This window comes from Plectropomus leopardus, chromosome 21, assembly GCF_008729295.1.
Source record: "Plectropomus leopardus isolate mb chromosome 21, YSFRI_Pleo_2.0, whole genome shotgun sequence".
Lineage (NCBI taxonomy): Eukaryota > Metazoa > Chordata > Actinopteri > Perciformes > Serranidae > Plectropomus > Plectropomus leopardus.
This window is the reverse complement of record NC_056483.1, coordinates 9,822,644-9,837,783: the sequence shown is the minus strand read 5'-3', so window position 1 is coordinate 9,837,783 and position 15,140 is coordinate 9,822,644. Positions and strand designations below refer to the sequence as shown.

The 15,140-nt window shown below is 39.7% G+C and overlaps 1 protein-coding gene across 1 annotated transcript in view; it reads left to right on the top strand.

Moving 5' to 3' along the window:
• map3k22 (mitogen-activated protein kinase kinase kinase 22) overlaps nucleotides 1–15,140 on the top strand; it is a 50,026-nt gene that overhangs the window by 1,693 nt on the left and 33,193 nt on the right. Inside the window, exons 2-3 of the mRNA XM_042510172.1 lie at nucleotides 13,689–13,772; nucleotides 14,470–14,514. Of these exons, the coding sequence (XP_042366106.1) occupies nucleotides 13,703–13,772; nucleotides 14,470–14,514 (115 nt within the window). The 5' untranslated portion in view covers nucleotides 13,689–13,702. The remainder of the gene's footprint in view (nucleotides 1–13,688; nucleotides 13,773–14,469; nucleotides 14,515–15,140) is intronic.

The window sequence follows — 15,140 nt, the reverse complement described above, 5'->3', positions numbered from 1 at the left end:
AATATGCATTTACAATGAAAAATAAAAATATTTCTCTCAATATTAAGAATTTGGAAAAATAACAAACTCCAACATAAAATGCAAATTTTTTGAATCAATACTGAATCATTCGACATCATGTACAGGAATTCCCAGCAACTTATTTATAAAAATCGATTTAAATTTTAAAAAATGAATACATTAAAGTAGCTCTCTGAGGTTTTACAAAAGTTCCTTCCATCCTGGGACTTTCTTTGCATTTTTTAATTAATTAGTTTTCTCTTGATCATTGAAATAAAAGGCCAATAAAGATAATCGTCAAAATGCCAAGTAATGGCCCTGACAATCCGCCAGTCTGATCCTCTGTCGACCCCTAGTTTTTATGTATTTTGTTTTAATGTCTTTTGTGATGTTTTGTTTTGGATTGCTGGATTTCCTGTCCGCAAAACAAATTTAGCCTTGGATTCTAAAAAAAAAACCTTGAACCCTGAACCTGAGCTTCTCAAAGTGATGAGGACGCTGGTGAGCTTCATCCACAGCTCCCTGCACGTTCCTGCCGTGGCAGACCTTTGAGACAATCGGCCAAATTACATTTTAATGAGGCCATCGTGTTCATCAAATCAAAGCGATATAAAGTGCACTCGCAGGAGTCTGAGCAGCCGACTGATGGATGAGTTTATCAGCACATTGGCGTGCCCCAGGGGGCTCCGAAATAGCCTTAAAGTGCGAGTCAAACTGTCAAGTGGAAGCCGCCCACAGATATGGTTGGTGTGCCTCAAGTAAAACAATCCATTTGGCTGATAACAGGACTGGATCCCACAGTAAATATGCCGTCCAGAGACAGAAAGCTACGGGTTGTTAATTGTGTTTTGATGGGACTAATGAGGAAGAGTTTATGGCTCGAGTCTGTGTTTCACAGGTTAACCTGCTGCAAGGCTGATCCCGTTTGTCAAGCGTTTAAAGAAAGTTTTGGAGTGTTATAAAGTATGCCGTGTGCTGCAGAGTTCCTTCGAACTTGCAGTAGTCTTAAGCGACCATAGATTTGTTATTTTAGCAAAGTTGTAATGAGTGTTTATATTTATTTCTCAGTCTCTTTATTAAGATACAAACAAAGAATACATGTACAATACATTAAAACACCCCAAAAGTCACAACAAACATGTGAAACATGGAATCATACAACCATAACAAAAGGTAGCCAAAAAAATCAAAATTAAGCTTTGGACATGTCTTGAATGCAAGACAATATTGAACAGTATTAGTACTGCAAATCTCACGTGTCTTCCCAAGAAGTATTCAAGACATGCTAAGTGGAAAGGCAGGTCACACTAAATACTTGCAACTTTATAAGTCATTTTATTCTGAAATATTTGCATTTTTAACACTGTATTATGGGTCGACCGATATTGTTTTTTCAGGGCCAATACCTATACTGATTAAATTAATGAGACCGATAACCCTTATTCAGAACCTATATGCATTTACAATAAAAATGAACAGTTTTCTGTCAAAATTTAGAATTTGGAGTATAACAATCTCCAACACAAAACTTTGTTTAAATGCTTTCAGCAAATGTTTAATTTAAACTGGAAATCTCAACGGCACAAACAGGGAGTTCCGAGCAACTTTTTTATTAAGTTCAGAGAAAATTTAAATAAAACATGAAAAAATAAAAATAGCTCCTTGAGATTTTACAAAGTGAAAGTTCTCCTCATGGTGACGGTTTATTTGCATGTATTGCAGACTGCCTTCCCTGGTGTTGGATGAGTGTGATACGCACGCCGATACAGATTATCAGGAAAATGCCAATAATCTGTCAATCCCTATACTGTACACATATTTCCTATATGTTCTGGTTGTATTTTAGTAAAGAGACTACTGAGACATAAATGTGTATGATCATTTAAAAGGTGGACTTTTGCACTGAACTGTATGAGAAAGTTGTGTTCATCCATTAACTCTTCTTAACATCCTGCTGTCAACCCTCTGTACATTCTCAAGCTCGAGTCTTAATCAGAACGACCTCTTCTCCCTTACGCCGTCCCCTCCAGCGAGGAGTGTGAAGTCATGCTCTCATATGCCGAACTCACAGAAGCCTGACTGCTCGCCAGACGCCCACTGACCAGAGGGTTGGAGGTGAAAGGTTACTGTGACTCATATAAGCAGGCTCATTATCTTCCCTCGAAGGCCTGTTTGGGACGTTGCTTGGTTACGTTAGAGAGCAAAACAAGTTTGTCATTAAGTGTCATAGCCTCTTAATAAGCCTGACGCGGGATTATTAGATACTATATTACTGAGCAGCATGGCAGGCAGCAGAGATGTTGTGTTCAGTGAACAGTAGCTTTGGAAACTTTTGTCTCGCAGTCTAACAGAGAGCCTGCTTTACAGCGTGCAACAGAAAAAATGCTACTGATTGCATTATGGGAAATGTAGGAGCCGGCCGTTTCAACAAGATCTGTGGATTATGAGTACCTGGTCATGATTTCTGGAAAGGGACGTTACTGTTGAGTTTTTTTAATGTATTTTTTGGAGCACCGCAAGTCGACTGCCATATAGTTCCATTATAGTAGAGAGAGGTCAGACATCTCTACGGCTCATATCGCAGCAACTCACACCAAAATAATCTAGTATGATAAATAACACTACAAGTAAGAAAAAAAAAAGTATTTTGATTTTGCTAAAATGCTTCAAACTGAGCTGAGAGCATCCTGATTTTCTTTGATCTTCTTTGTGATAAGCTGTGTGGACCCAAATCAGATCATTGGATATCACAGATAAAGGTCCAGGGAATTCTCTGTAGACCTCTTATGTTGTGGTATGAAGCCAAAGATGTAGTGGAAGATGTTTGATGCCACCATCACTACTCTTCCTAAAGCTGCCAGTTTGACCAAAGTTGTCAGTGAAGACCAGAAATGTAAGCAAGTAACCTTTGTAAGAGAGCTTCAGTCTTTGGTAGAGATGGAAGAACCAAACAGAGGGGCAACCATCTCTTCAGCGCTCCATCCATCAGAGCTGTGTGGTAGACAGAAAGCCACTAAAGAAAAAGCCCTTTCAGACTTTGCCAGATGGCACAAAGAACTCTGAGCACGAAAGGAAAAAGATCAACTAGTCTGACAAGACAAGAAAAGGATCTCTACAGTTCCAAGCACCGTATCTGGCTCAACCCAAATACAAGCCACCTGGATTACCATCCCTGTGATGGAACAGGGTATATGCAGCATCATGCCTCTCAGCTGCAGAAACTGGGAGACAGAAGACAGAGAGAAAAATGAGCCCGGACCAATACAGACACATTCTTGAGAAAAATAATCTCATTTCTCAATTGAGCAATGATTCACTCCTCAGCTCGGCAGAGCAGAGACAAACACTGGAGTGGCTTCAGGACATGACCCACAAAACTGTGTGAAAAATCTGTGAATTGACCCTAAAGATCAGCGTTTTCCAACACTTTCTAAACAGTGAAACAGAGTTTGAGCTTGTGTGCAATGAAGACGGATAGACACTGCGCAAATACAGGTGTGTATTTGCGCAGTGATGACGTAAAGCAGGAACTGCTGACTGTGCTGTTTCTCAGTGGGAATGCAAAACCAAAAGTCTTCAGCAGAGATACTCAACTGATGGCCTGTGGGCCAAATCTAGCCCCTGATAGGATGCTGGGTGACCCCCCAACCATTTTCTAATTCACAATATAAAATAAAGTTATTCACAGTGGGGATTTTTTATGGACTTTTAGTATACATATGGTTCCTGAGTACATCAATTAACATAAAAATAGACCTTGTTTATTTTAAAAAAAAAGTGCCAGGGAGGATCTCCAGTACCCCTCAACAGAGGTCCTAGATAAGCCCCTAATGTCCTAAAATCTTAGAAACATTGTCAAATCCTAGAGACGTCCCAAAATACTAGAAACACGTATGGGGCTGCTGTGAAGGGACCCTGGCCTCCTGTCATTTTGCAAAAGTGCCCCTCAAGCAAAGCAAGCTGAGTACCCCTGAAAGGTCATGTTGGGCTTAAAATACATGTTTTTGTCACCACAACATCAACTGGAAAATTTCTGAATAGTCCTTCGAAAATACCTGTTTTTGTCACTGATTTCTGACAGTGGTCCTCTTCTCGGCAGCCGTCTCTTCAGGCGACTGGGCTGTTTTTTTAACTTTGCAAATATTACAACAGGTTATTGCCTTGTAATTAAAGGCTGTTTGTGAAGGCTAATGGGAGAAAATACAACTCTTATCACATTTGAATTAAGCCTGCAAATGCAGAGAGTAGAGGGCTCTGACTGCTTCCTGAAGTCAGTCTGGGTCGCCTTTCTTTATCGGTGAGGTCCGGCCCCCTCCTCTCCAGAAACCAAGAGGAAGTTGTCCTGATTGAGCTTTGTCTGCACGACTTGTCTGACCGTAAGGACAACGCCATCAGCAGCAGAGACGGCAAGGGCAGCCGGATAGACACAACACTGCCAGATTGGACTCACACAATAACACTGAGGACAACATTGTGTAAAAAGTCTTGTGAAACATTGAACCGCTCCTTGGTTTTGATTGGAGTTGATGTATTCAAATTTGAGTACACACACACACAAAGAATCGAGGCCTGTTTGTAGTTTGTTGCAGAGATGTTAAATGGAATCCACGGGGGGGACTCTTGAAATTAAATCATGAAATTGCTTTTGGATTTTTCTTTGTCACACTCACTCAGTCTCGTGCGTATCAAAACCCCAGAACCCGAGACTCTCTTCATGGATAAATCTTTCCTGCCTCTTCCTGAACCACAGCTGTTTGACATTCTGTCTCGTGAAATGGGTTTAAGTCTTATGAGCTGTCTCTGCATGGCTGCATTTGGGTGGAGAAACACAATGAATGAATGTGCTTGTAATAGCATGTCACTGCATAATGGAAAAGACAGCTTACTTTACAGATTGTGCTTGGATTCCTCTCAGGGGGGCAGAGTATGGTTCTGGAGATCTGCCGTGTGGATATGTTGTGGACGGCAGGAGATTCGCTCCTTCAGTTGGCTATTTTTAGCCAGTGTTGTGTGGTTGATGATAATGGCAGACATATCTTCTTATCTCTGAGCTAATAGAGCCATCACTTTCACAGAGGAGGATCCTCTTACAATGGAGTCTGATTGGTGCCGGTGGATTGAGTTAACATGGTATATCAGCTCCACTATTCACACGTCCCTCTGGGCCCTCATTATACCACATACTTTCTCTACTACTATTTTCTCCTTGGAATTTCATTGGTTAAAAATTGAAGAGGGATGAAAGAAGCGCTCAAATATATGACTGATGAATCATTTAAATAACATTTTCTAGTTCCAGATCCTCAAATGTGAGTATTTGATGTTTATCTCTGTCTTACATCATTATATTCAGAATATATTTGAAATTTATATGAAATTAGCAAACAATTTCAAGGTGTCTTCGTGGTCCTTGAGGAACTGCATTGGTATTCAATGGACAAAATGACTAAAAGAGGCCTTTTCTTTTTTTCTGTCATATATATGTATATGTGTGTGAATATATATATATACACTGTATATATAGTGTTGCAATGTCCGATATGCATATTAAAGATTGCCAGACTTTTAAATAATGAGGTAAATGTATGTAAAGTCAGCTTGTGTTAATTTCTTTATATGAACATCAGCTTCAGGCATGCTCGTGCAGTTGTTTACATTACTCAGCCTACATTGTTACATGTAGCTCCATGCTAACATAATTGAAACGTAATCTTGGTCATTGATGTTGTTAATTTCTCCTCAGTTTTAGATCATATTCCTATTGGACCATGTCTGGTTGCAAAGACTTTAGTTTAGAAGCTTTTATTGGTGATTTTATTTTTATGGTAGAAAGTGTGGCTATGTACTCTGTTACAATAATTCCCATGATGCAAGTACACTGCTACATGTAGCAACATAATAACATCAGTGTAACGTGTAATCTTGGTTGCCAGTGTGGTTAGTTTCTCCCAGGTTTTGAATCATATTCCCGCAGGAACCTGTTTGGTTGTGTGTAGAAGCTTTTAATAGTGACTTTTCATGGTTGAAAGTGCACCTCCGTTTTAGTTATTCTCGGCTGCGAGTACACTGCTATTTGTAGCTACATGCTAACATCAGGGAATCATATACACTTAGTTAGTGATGTTGTAAATTTCTCCACAGATTTGTATTATATTCCAGATGGAATATGTCTGGTTGTATTTAGAAGCTGTTATGGGGAAATTTGTCATGGTAGAAAGTTAAAGTCATTATCCAGCTGCAAGGATGAAGCATAGACGAGATGCAGATCGGACACTGGCCAATCAGAGCAGACTGGGCTTTTTCAGGAGTGGGGGTTAAAGAATCGGGTGCTAAAACAGAGCATTTTAGATAGACGGCTAATACAGGTGTTTCAGCTCAGACAGTGTTTGAAAATAAATGCATCTAAACTTTCTGGTAGAAACCCAACATTTAAGAGTGGGCCTAAAAATGAGCATAAAAGGGCCCAAATAAAAGGACAAAATTTGGGAAATTGCATATTTTTCAACAAAACCTTTTTAAACCTCCTTAAAACCAGTCTAATATTCTGTGACTGAGCCAGCAGGTCTTTGAAAGTGTTTCAGTTTTAGGGAACTGCTAATGTGGATATGCTAACATGCTCATAATGACAATACAAACATGCTGATTGTTAGCAAATAATGTTTTCAGTTTCCCAAGGACCAGGCCGGCAGGTAGTGCACCACAGTTATTTGCATACGTATTTATAGTTTGATTGAGTCTGGCTTGGAGATGTGCACTAATTTTGTGGTTGCAGTCACACCCATAGGTGGGACTCGACTTTTTATTCATTGACGCACCTGAGTTAGCTTGATGCGTCTGTGGTAATGCCATTGGTTTTTTAGGTTTTTGGTCATTAATCAAAGTGTCAGACAAATTGGAGCACTACATGAAAAGTCAGACGGTCACAAAAGTTAAAGTTAGTAAAAGCTCTATTGAATAAATCTTTGAAACCTGGAGCAACATCACTTTTCTTATGCTGCTCTCAGATGCCATCTCAAGTATTTTGAACCCGGTGCAAATTGGTGCGATTGCTTTCATGAACACAGGAAAAAAGTCAATGAGCAACTTGGTAAGAAATGTTTTACACTGAAAGAAATTAGATTTCGAAAATTATTTTCAAAAAGCTATGGAAAATGTTTAGGGATAAAGGAAAACGGCTAAGGAAACACTATATTTAAAACTGTCATAATTACACTTTTAAAATGATATTATCATGAAGTTTTAAGCTTTTTAAAGAGTTTTTTTGCTAATTTTTGGGTCATGTATTCTATCGTTGCAAATTGCCTTTTTCCATATTTTCGGAAGAAATCAAGCCAATTTGCTCAGGTTTCAGGTTAATCCCCCAATTGAACATGCATTTACAGTTAAACCAAGTGAAACAAATGTGTAAAAAAAAAATGGCATTTAATCAAAATAAAATTCCTTTATTCGAAATAAAACAAAGATTTAGTGCCAGGTGACGGGAAGAATCCTCTTATTATGTTGTAGGAAAAAGTCGTTAAGCCTTGTGTCCCGTGGAAACGCTTGGATCTCTTCTCAGCAATAACTCCTGTGAGACAAAGCAAGCAGAGCCAAGGTTATGATAAATGAGCGCTGAGGCCCCACATGGAGTGACGTTCTCCTGCCTACGCACTCCCTCCACCACCCAGCACTCCTCAAGTGCGTCCCTGTTTAGAAAACTCTCGGCTTGCTCAATGTGCAGGACGACACACTGTATTGTCTGACTTCCCAGAATCAGCCAGCATTATGCTTGTGACTCATGTGGCCACAGTGCAGTCTTGGCAAGCGTTCAGCGGACGGGACACCCCCGCCACTGACCTTTTAAAAAGAGTAAGTCACCTAAATATCCGTGGCTCACTAATCACCCTTCATTTCCTGCCTGTGTTGCAGTTCAGACTGTCCACCGGGTATTGTGACCAGTTCACTGTCTCCTCATGATATCAGAGGCCCGTGATGCAATTTATGACAACTCATCGACAGTGCAGATTTGTGTTGTTCTTTTTTTAAATTAAAAAAAAAAACCCTGCATTATCATGTCCGCAACACATGACTTTCCACAGGATCATATCCATTTTTCTTGAATGTGTTTAGCCATGAAATGCACACAACTTAGACTTTACATTGTTGCTTACCATGTTGTCAACATTTACACTGTTTTTTTTAACCCCTATACAATATGAAAATCAATTAGCAGACTATTGAAACTTGCCTGAGTGGTTTAATCCATTTTAATAAACACGAAATCTGACTTAAGTTACGTCACAAACTCAATAACTGAGATTAACTTGCATATAAACTGGACTATCACACAACAATAAATGTCTTATGTGAAATAGCTTTATCTAAAATCATTGTTGAGGTACTTAGAGCATTGCCTGTGTAGAAGATTTGTAGTTAAAGAAAAAGTTTGACATTTTGGGAAATACAATTAGTTGGTTTCTTGCCAAGAGTTAAATGATAAATATGTAGATGAGTATGAAGCTAGAAGTTTGACCAAGCAGACGCTTAGTATAAGGATTAAAAACGAAGAAACATCTTGCTTGGCTCTGTCCAAACAAACAAAATCCACCCACCAGTAGATTCTGTCTGTCTTTCATTGGTCTGCTGCTTTGACCTCAGCTCATGTCCTCATTGAGTAAACTCTCACAGATGTCTCATCCTATCCACCTCCTGATCTTTGTGATTTTTTATATGAACTGTCTATTTTGGCATGTGATGGCTGTTACAGACGTGCTGCGCTGGAGAACTGAAACCCAGCGAGCCCAACAGGCGTGTTGCAGAGTTCAGAAATTGACCTCTGAAACGTCGATTTCTTTGGGACTGTCAGACATTAGGTCATACCGCTCAGGCCACCATGCAGCTGGAGAGCAGACCTTCCTAAAGGGGAAGGGGGGTTTCCCTCGGAGACCTACAGCCAACATCACGCTGTTTTCTTGGTTAGAGAGTGATGTAAGAGAGCTGAAAGAGGTTACTGAATGTGTACGCATGCACATACGTGCTAGCCTGCATAGTCTTGGCTGTGATTCCTGTCCAATCATTCCAACAAAAATAAATCCGCAGTTTGTGGTTTGAGGAGCACGAATCTGCTTTGTCTGGCTCTGACAATTCCCCACAACCCTCTTCTGAAATCCCATCCTCTGCTGTCCTCTTTTTAATTAACTTCCTCTGTCATTTCAGCACAGTCCTCATACTGTGACAAAGGAGAGGCCTCTGCCAGTGAAACTTTGGCCCGGCGCGTGATGTTATCCATATTTGACAGAAAAGTGCGTCACAGCTTTCAAAGCACTTCTGGATGTGTGCAGCATGTGTAGGTTTGTCTCATGGTTTTGTAGGGAGACAGACAGTCTTTTCTTGGAGGATGCGTGGCTGCAGCGCAACAAGAGCGGGTGGCGATTAGCATTTGATCTTCAACAAGCGGGCTGTCACAGCGCCCGCCTGCCAAGAAGTGTGGAGAGAATTGGGCTGGCGATCTGTGGGCACCACTAGCCCGGCGTCACGCTGGGCAGAGGGGCGAAACAGATGGGCCATCTGGTGACTCGCTGGCACAGGACAGGGCTTTTCTGTTCCCGTGTGTGCATGTGTGTGTTAGTGTGTGTGTGGCGTGGACAGACTGGGCCACGTGGCGTTAGGAGACCACCTGTCTTGTGGCTGTTCTTCATCTCTTTCATGTGTGGTCAGCAGCGCCACACTAGCACAGCCTGACACAGAGCTTTGCAGGGATATATCACTCTTTGCTGCCTAAAATCAGTGTGTTTTGGGGATTAACCCGTTGAAACCTGGGCAAATTCACTTGATTTCTACGTAGGAAGAATGCAATGAGCAACGAAAGAAGAAATAAAAAAAATAGTAAGAAATTTGTAAAAAAACCGAAAAAGATAATTACCTGAAAAGTAGTTACAAAAATAAAATAAAAACATATGAAATAATAATAATTCTTTATCATCAACATCATTTAAAATATGTAATTATGAAAATTAGAAATATTTTTTCCCTAGATTTTTAAAATTTCCCTCAACATTTTTCTGGCAAATTTTCTCAAGCTTTTTCTTTTTTCTTTTTTTTTTTAAATTTAATCTCCAAATTTCTTGCAGTTTGTGGAACATTTCCTACAAAGTTGCTCATTGCCTTTTTTCACCATGTTTTTGATTGCAGTCATACTAATGTGCTCATGGTTCAAAGTTTTAAATACTTATGAAAGGCATCTGAAAGATGCACAAAAAATGGAATGCTGCCTTTGGTTTCAGAGGGTTAATATAAGTTGAGCACTTTTTCTCAGATTGGGGTCACCCTTGAAACTTTTTTTTCCCAGGCTTTAAAGTTTTAGCTCTCCTATCCATCAGCTCTTGTGATTTGTGCCACTGACAGCGGTACAACTGCATGTTCCCATGTTCAAACTCCACCAGCACCCTGTGACTCGGCCCCTCAGGCTGTAAATTGCTCCAGTGGCTGCCTTTATTGCTTTTATGAAAAGTTTTCTGGCCGACACAAAGAGAAAGTGTTTGTGTCTCTGCAGACGAGCTGGAGCGTTTGTCTGTGCTGTGTGTTTGGGGTAAAAGACACCAACTGTACACAAGTGGGGCAGGCTTTAAAAAGCACAAGCACACATGCAACATGGACACTGGAGATAGCAAAGCAACACTTAAATGATGCTTCAAGAATAAGACAGAAAATATCTGGGGAATGTTGCTTTTAATCTCTCTAGAGGCTCTTTAGTCTTTTTCCAAAGATGTATGTTGCTCAGACTCCCACGAACTAAATCTGCTATACAAGTTTTCATATCTGCACTCCTTTATTACCACTTTTTTTTCTTTCTAGTATACATTTTCCTCTATTATATTTTCTTTATGTCCCCCAAGTTTTGTATGGAAGAACAACTGAGTATATTATCTCCTCTTCGCACTGAGCTGCCTTTGAATGGGGATCAGCCATTAATCATGTGATCGTGTGTTTAGTTTACTGCAAAAATTAATCAAAAAATCTGTCACAGCAGCAGAACTGATGCATTTTTTTTAGGCAAACTGCAGTGCTGGTAACTGTTGGCTCTGCAGCGAGGCTGAAACACTCTCAGACTGTGAGACTGTTGCCACTGATAGCAGTAATTCTGTGTTGTCTGTGCAGCACCGATCTCTCAGATCACTCAGCCATCACACCATCTTAACCCTTTTTTTTTCTATAAATGTCTCCCATGTCCTGTTGTTGCTTCTCCTGTACTTCTGCTTTTATGAGTTCAGATGCAAATAGATTTCTCAGTTTTTCCCCCTTTGCAATTTAAAAGAACATTATGTAGGAAGATTGTTCCTCCAATATGACCAGCTGAATTCATAAGCAGGAAAGCAAGCTCAGCTCATTCAATGCAGTTAATGGTTTTGCTGATACAAACTGACTTTGGTGTAATATATTTGTGTCAAAAATGTTGATTTATCAATTAAGGTTGTAAATCACAAGTTTCATCATGATGCAATATCCCCATTCTTCAGATAAAAACACAGTATTTATGGATATCGAAAAATCTGCCACAATAGGATTTCAATACAATTCATCAGTAACATATCAGTAGATATCCTCTTTGTCTTTTTCTTTGCTGCTTGCTATTATCTGCTTGACTTTACACTGTGAATGTTAAGGAAGGAGTTGCATTTAGACAGAATTAGTGACACAGACGTGCCATGGGAATTTTAGGGCTTATCTTAAAAAAATAACAATATGCATGGATGTTTCACTTTGCACTTATAATACCGGATCATCGATTATTGAATGGATCAATTCAAATCGATGTATCGTTACACCCCTATTATCGATACATTGTAATTCTGAATATTTGAAGCGGATTTAGTACTAATATTAATCAGTATAGACGCATTAATACCAGCAGCACTTTCTTACTCTCTTATTCGTAATGTTTGCTGCAGTCATTCTGCTGATCTCTTCCATATCTTTTTTATGATAAAGAAGATATAGGTGCTACACAAATACAGGGAAAGTATCAAAACGCTCAGTCTACAGAGAAATGCACACAGTCTGTATTTAGAAACAGTGTCTTTAAACGAGCCTTCAGGGCTTCTGTGAAGTTGCAGTGTTGCAACTATGTTACAGAAAGGTAGAAACTGCCACGTCAGTGCCGTTACAGTGATTCCCTGGCTGTGATGATGCTGCACAGAGAGTGCAGATGTGAAAGACCTGGAAATACAGATCAGTCAGGGCAAACTGGGCTGTTTGAGATGGAGGGTGAACAGGTGTACTTAGACAAAAAGTATGAGAAAAATAATGTGTTTTTTGAACATTAAAGCATGTGATGTTTTAGTGACATGCTAGTAGAAACATAAAATACTAAAAACTAAATACTAAAACTATGAACCTGAAAATAACCACAATATGGGACCTTTAATTAGAATTTTGAATTTTATGCCTTCAATGTCTATGTCAGATATGTGACAACATTAGTCTGGTGTGACTATAGATTATGGTGTCTTATTTTAGCCAAATTTAGCAAACATTGAATAAATATTGCTATACAACTTCCTATTCTGTTAATTTTTCTATGCATGCACTACTGGCTACATTTGAGCCTTTATCATTGTCTTAGAAATGTCCACAGTATGAATAAATAAAGGATAGCTTTAAATAAGTTTTACATTTAGCTCTGCGTAGCACAGAAACACCTTATTTGGTTTTGTGAAACCTGCAGTTTTCCGTTGGTCAGCACTCACATCCCTGTGATTGATGTGAAAAAGACCAGTTCATAACCACTGCACACATTTTAATATCACAACATACTGTACTGCTGCAGCTGCTTCTCTAGTTCCTGTTCCTCTTTTTTTCTAAGCTTGCATTCAAAGAAGAAACAAATGTTTCCCAATGTGTGTGTGTGTGTGTGTGTGAGAGAGAGAAAGCGAGTGAAATATCCGCATGTAGCCTTTAACAGGATGTGATCATCATATTTAAGAAAAGACAACATTTCACTGGCCTGCTGTATGAAATAATGGTTTGGTGCATAAACAAAGTAAAGTGGAAAGTGGTTTGTTATATATTTTTAATTTCTATCATCAGATGAAGCAAAAAAAAAAAATGACTGTCAGAGCTAAAAGACTCTTTTCTATAACACTCCATTATGGGATGTGACAAGCGCTTTTCTGCTCTGCGCTCACCAACTCGATGCATAAAGAGGGCGCTGACTTTGTCTTTTAAGTGCTCGTGGTCTTTACCTGAGGCAGGCAGTTAGGCAAACACCCACGCCTGCCTTCGCTGCTGCACCGAGGGATCTCAAGGGCACGAGGCTCCTCCATCATCAAACACTGAGGAATTCCTCCGCTGCTGCTGCTGTTTCTCAGAGTGGCAATAAAGAGACATCAGGGCTTTCACGGGTTTTAGATGGAACAAGTTACCAGATTCAAGTGCAGCTCTTAGCTGTCATGTTTTTATTTGTTTGCCAAGAGTTTTTAAAAAAGGATATGTCAATCTCAAGAGACAGTCCTGGTTGAATAAAGATTAAATAAATAACACAAGCGGTGACACAGATATTGGAAAAAATGCTTTGTGTTGAAACTACCACCTGCGTCCTGTTTTGTCATTGTTTTTGTGCAATCACAGAAATATTATGTGCGCCAAGCCGAAAGAAAGTACCACAGTTCTTGGATGTTGAAACTGTGTTGTTTTCGTTTCTTTGCTATCAGGATGAAATCTTCGCATGCAGGGAGAAGTTGAGCTCTGTGCTCGAGTTCAACAGGGCCACTTCCTGATGATGACAGTAAACATGGGTGAGTAGTGTTCGAAAGGAGGTTGTGATATACATAGAGAAACGTGCATGTGAGAAGCACACAAACATACTCACCGCTCTCACATCCTCTGGCAGGAACAGTACAGTACAACATAACACATGTGCGAGAGTGTGGTGAGGCTGTTAACAGCTCCAGATGGCCAGCTTTATGCACACTTGTTTAGGGATTTTTGCATTGTTGTTAATAACAATGTTGTTTTCCAGATTTTGTTTCTGTATACAAATATAGATGCTTGACTTTGCACATTCTAGTTGCCTACATATCTCCCTCGAAAATTCAAAGTATACCCTTGTTGCATGTTTATTTATATTCGCACCTGCCAACCGTGTGAACACACATATGCACTCCTACATCTGTGCAAAACAATTCACCCACACACACACACACACACACACACACACATGCACACTGAGTTTTTGGGCACAGCAAAACTTAAACAATAGACTCTCCGCTGGTGTATTTGCATGAGCCCAGGACCTGTAGGCCTGCAGGAGCTGCAGTCTTAACCTGTAGCTAACTGAACAAACCTCAAAGCATTGAATTATTTGCTGTCTATTCTGACAATTAAAACCCAAAAACAATGCACTTTGGATGCAGCATAATTGTAATAAAGCTTTTATTTATTTTTATCCTCTGTCCATTGTGATCTAAAACCGTGTTGCCTTTGTTTCCACAGATGACGGTCTCCAAAATGGACCCGGACAGCACAGAAACTCACAAGGTAAACCCTAACTGTCTCAGATAAATAGTCAGCATTGGAGATATTGTTTGACATTTTACACTTTTACATTTATGACAGATTTGGTTATTCTCTTTCTTGCAAAACATTAAACAAGAGGATTGTTGGCACTCTCTTGTTTGTGTGTTTAGGAGCTAGCTAAGCTTAGCTTAGCTTAGCATAGCATAAAGGCTAGCAGCAGGGGAAAGAAGCTAACTGGCTCTGTCCAAAGTTAAAAAATACACTAATTCCTCATTTCCTAATGGCTCTGCGTAGACATGCAAGTCGACTGTTTTTTGTGTTTTTCGGTTGAGAATTTGCCTTTAGTACACTGGGAAAAATGAACTTTTGTGGCAGATTTTTGAACAGATCGTACGCACTGTTTCACAAGAGGTTAGCATAAAAACAAATTAGCTGACAGTTGATGAATGTAATACATATTTCTACATTTGAACCAAGTGAAAGGCTCAACAGCATTTTTAGCTAGCTAAAACAGGTAACATGCAGGCTGTGTAACACATATGCATCATATGTCCCTTTACAAAATTGACACACCTGACGGGCCAACCTCCTGATCTTTTTGTCGCCATGCATTATTTATCCTGTTTCTGTCTCTAAGGTGCTCCATG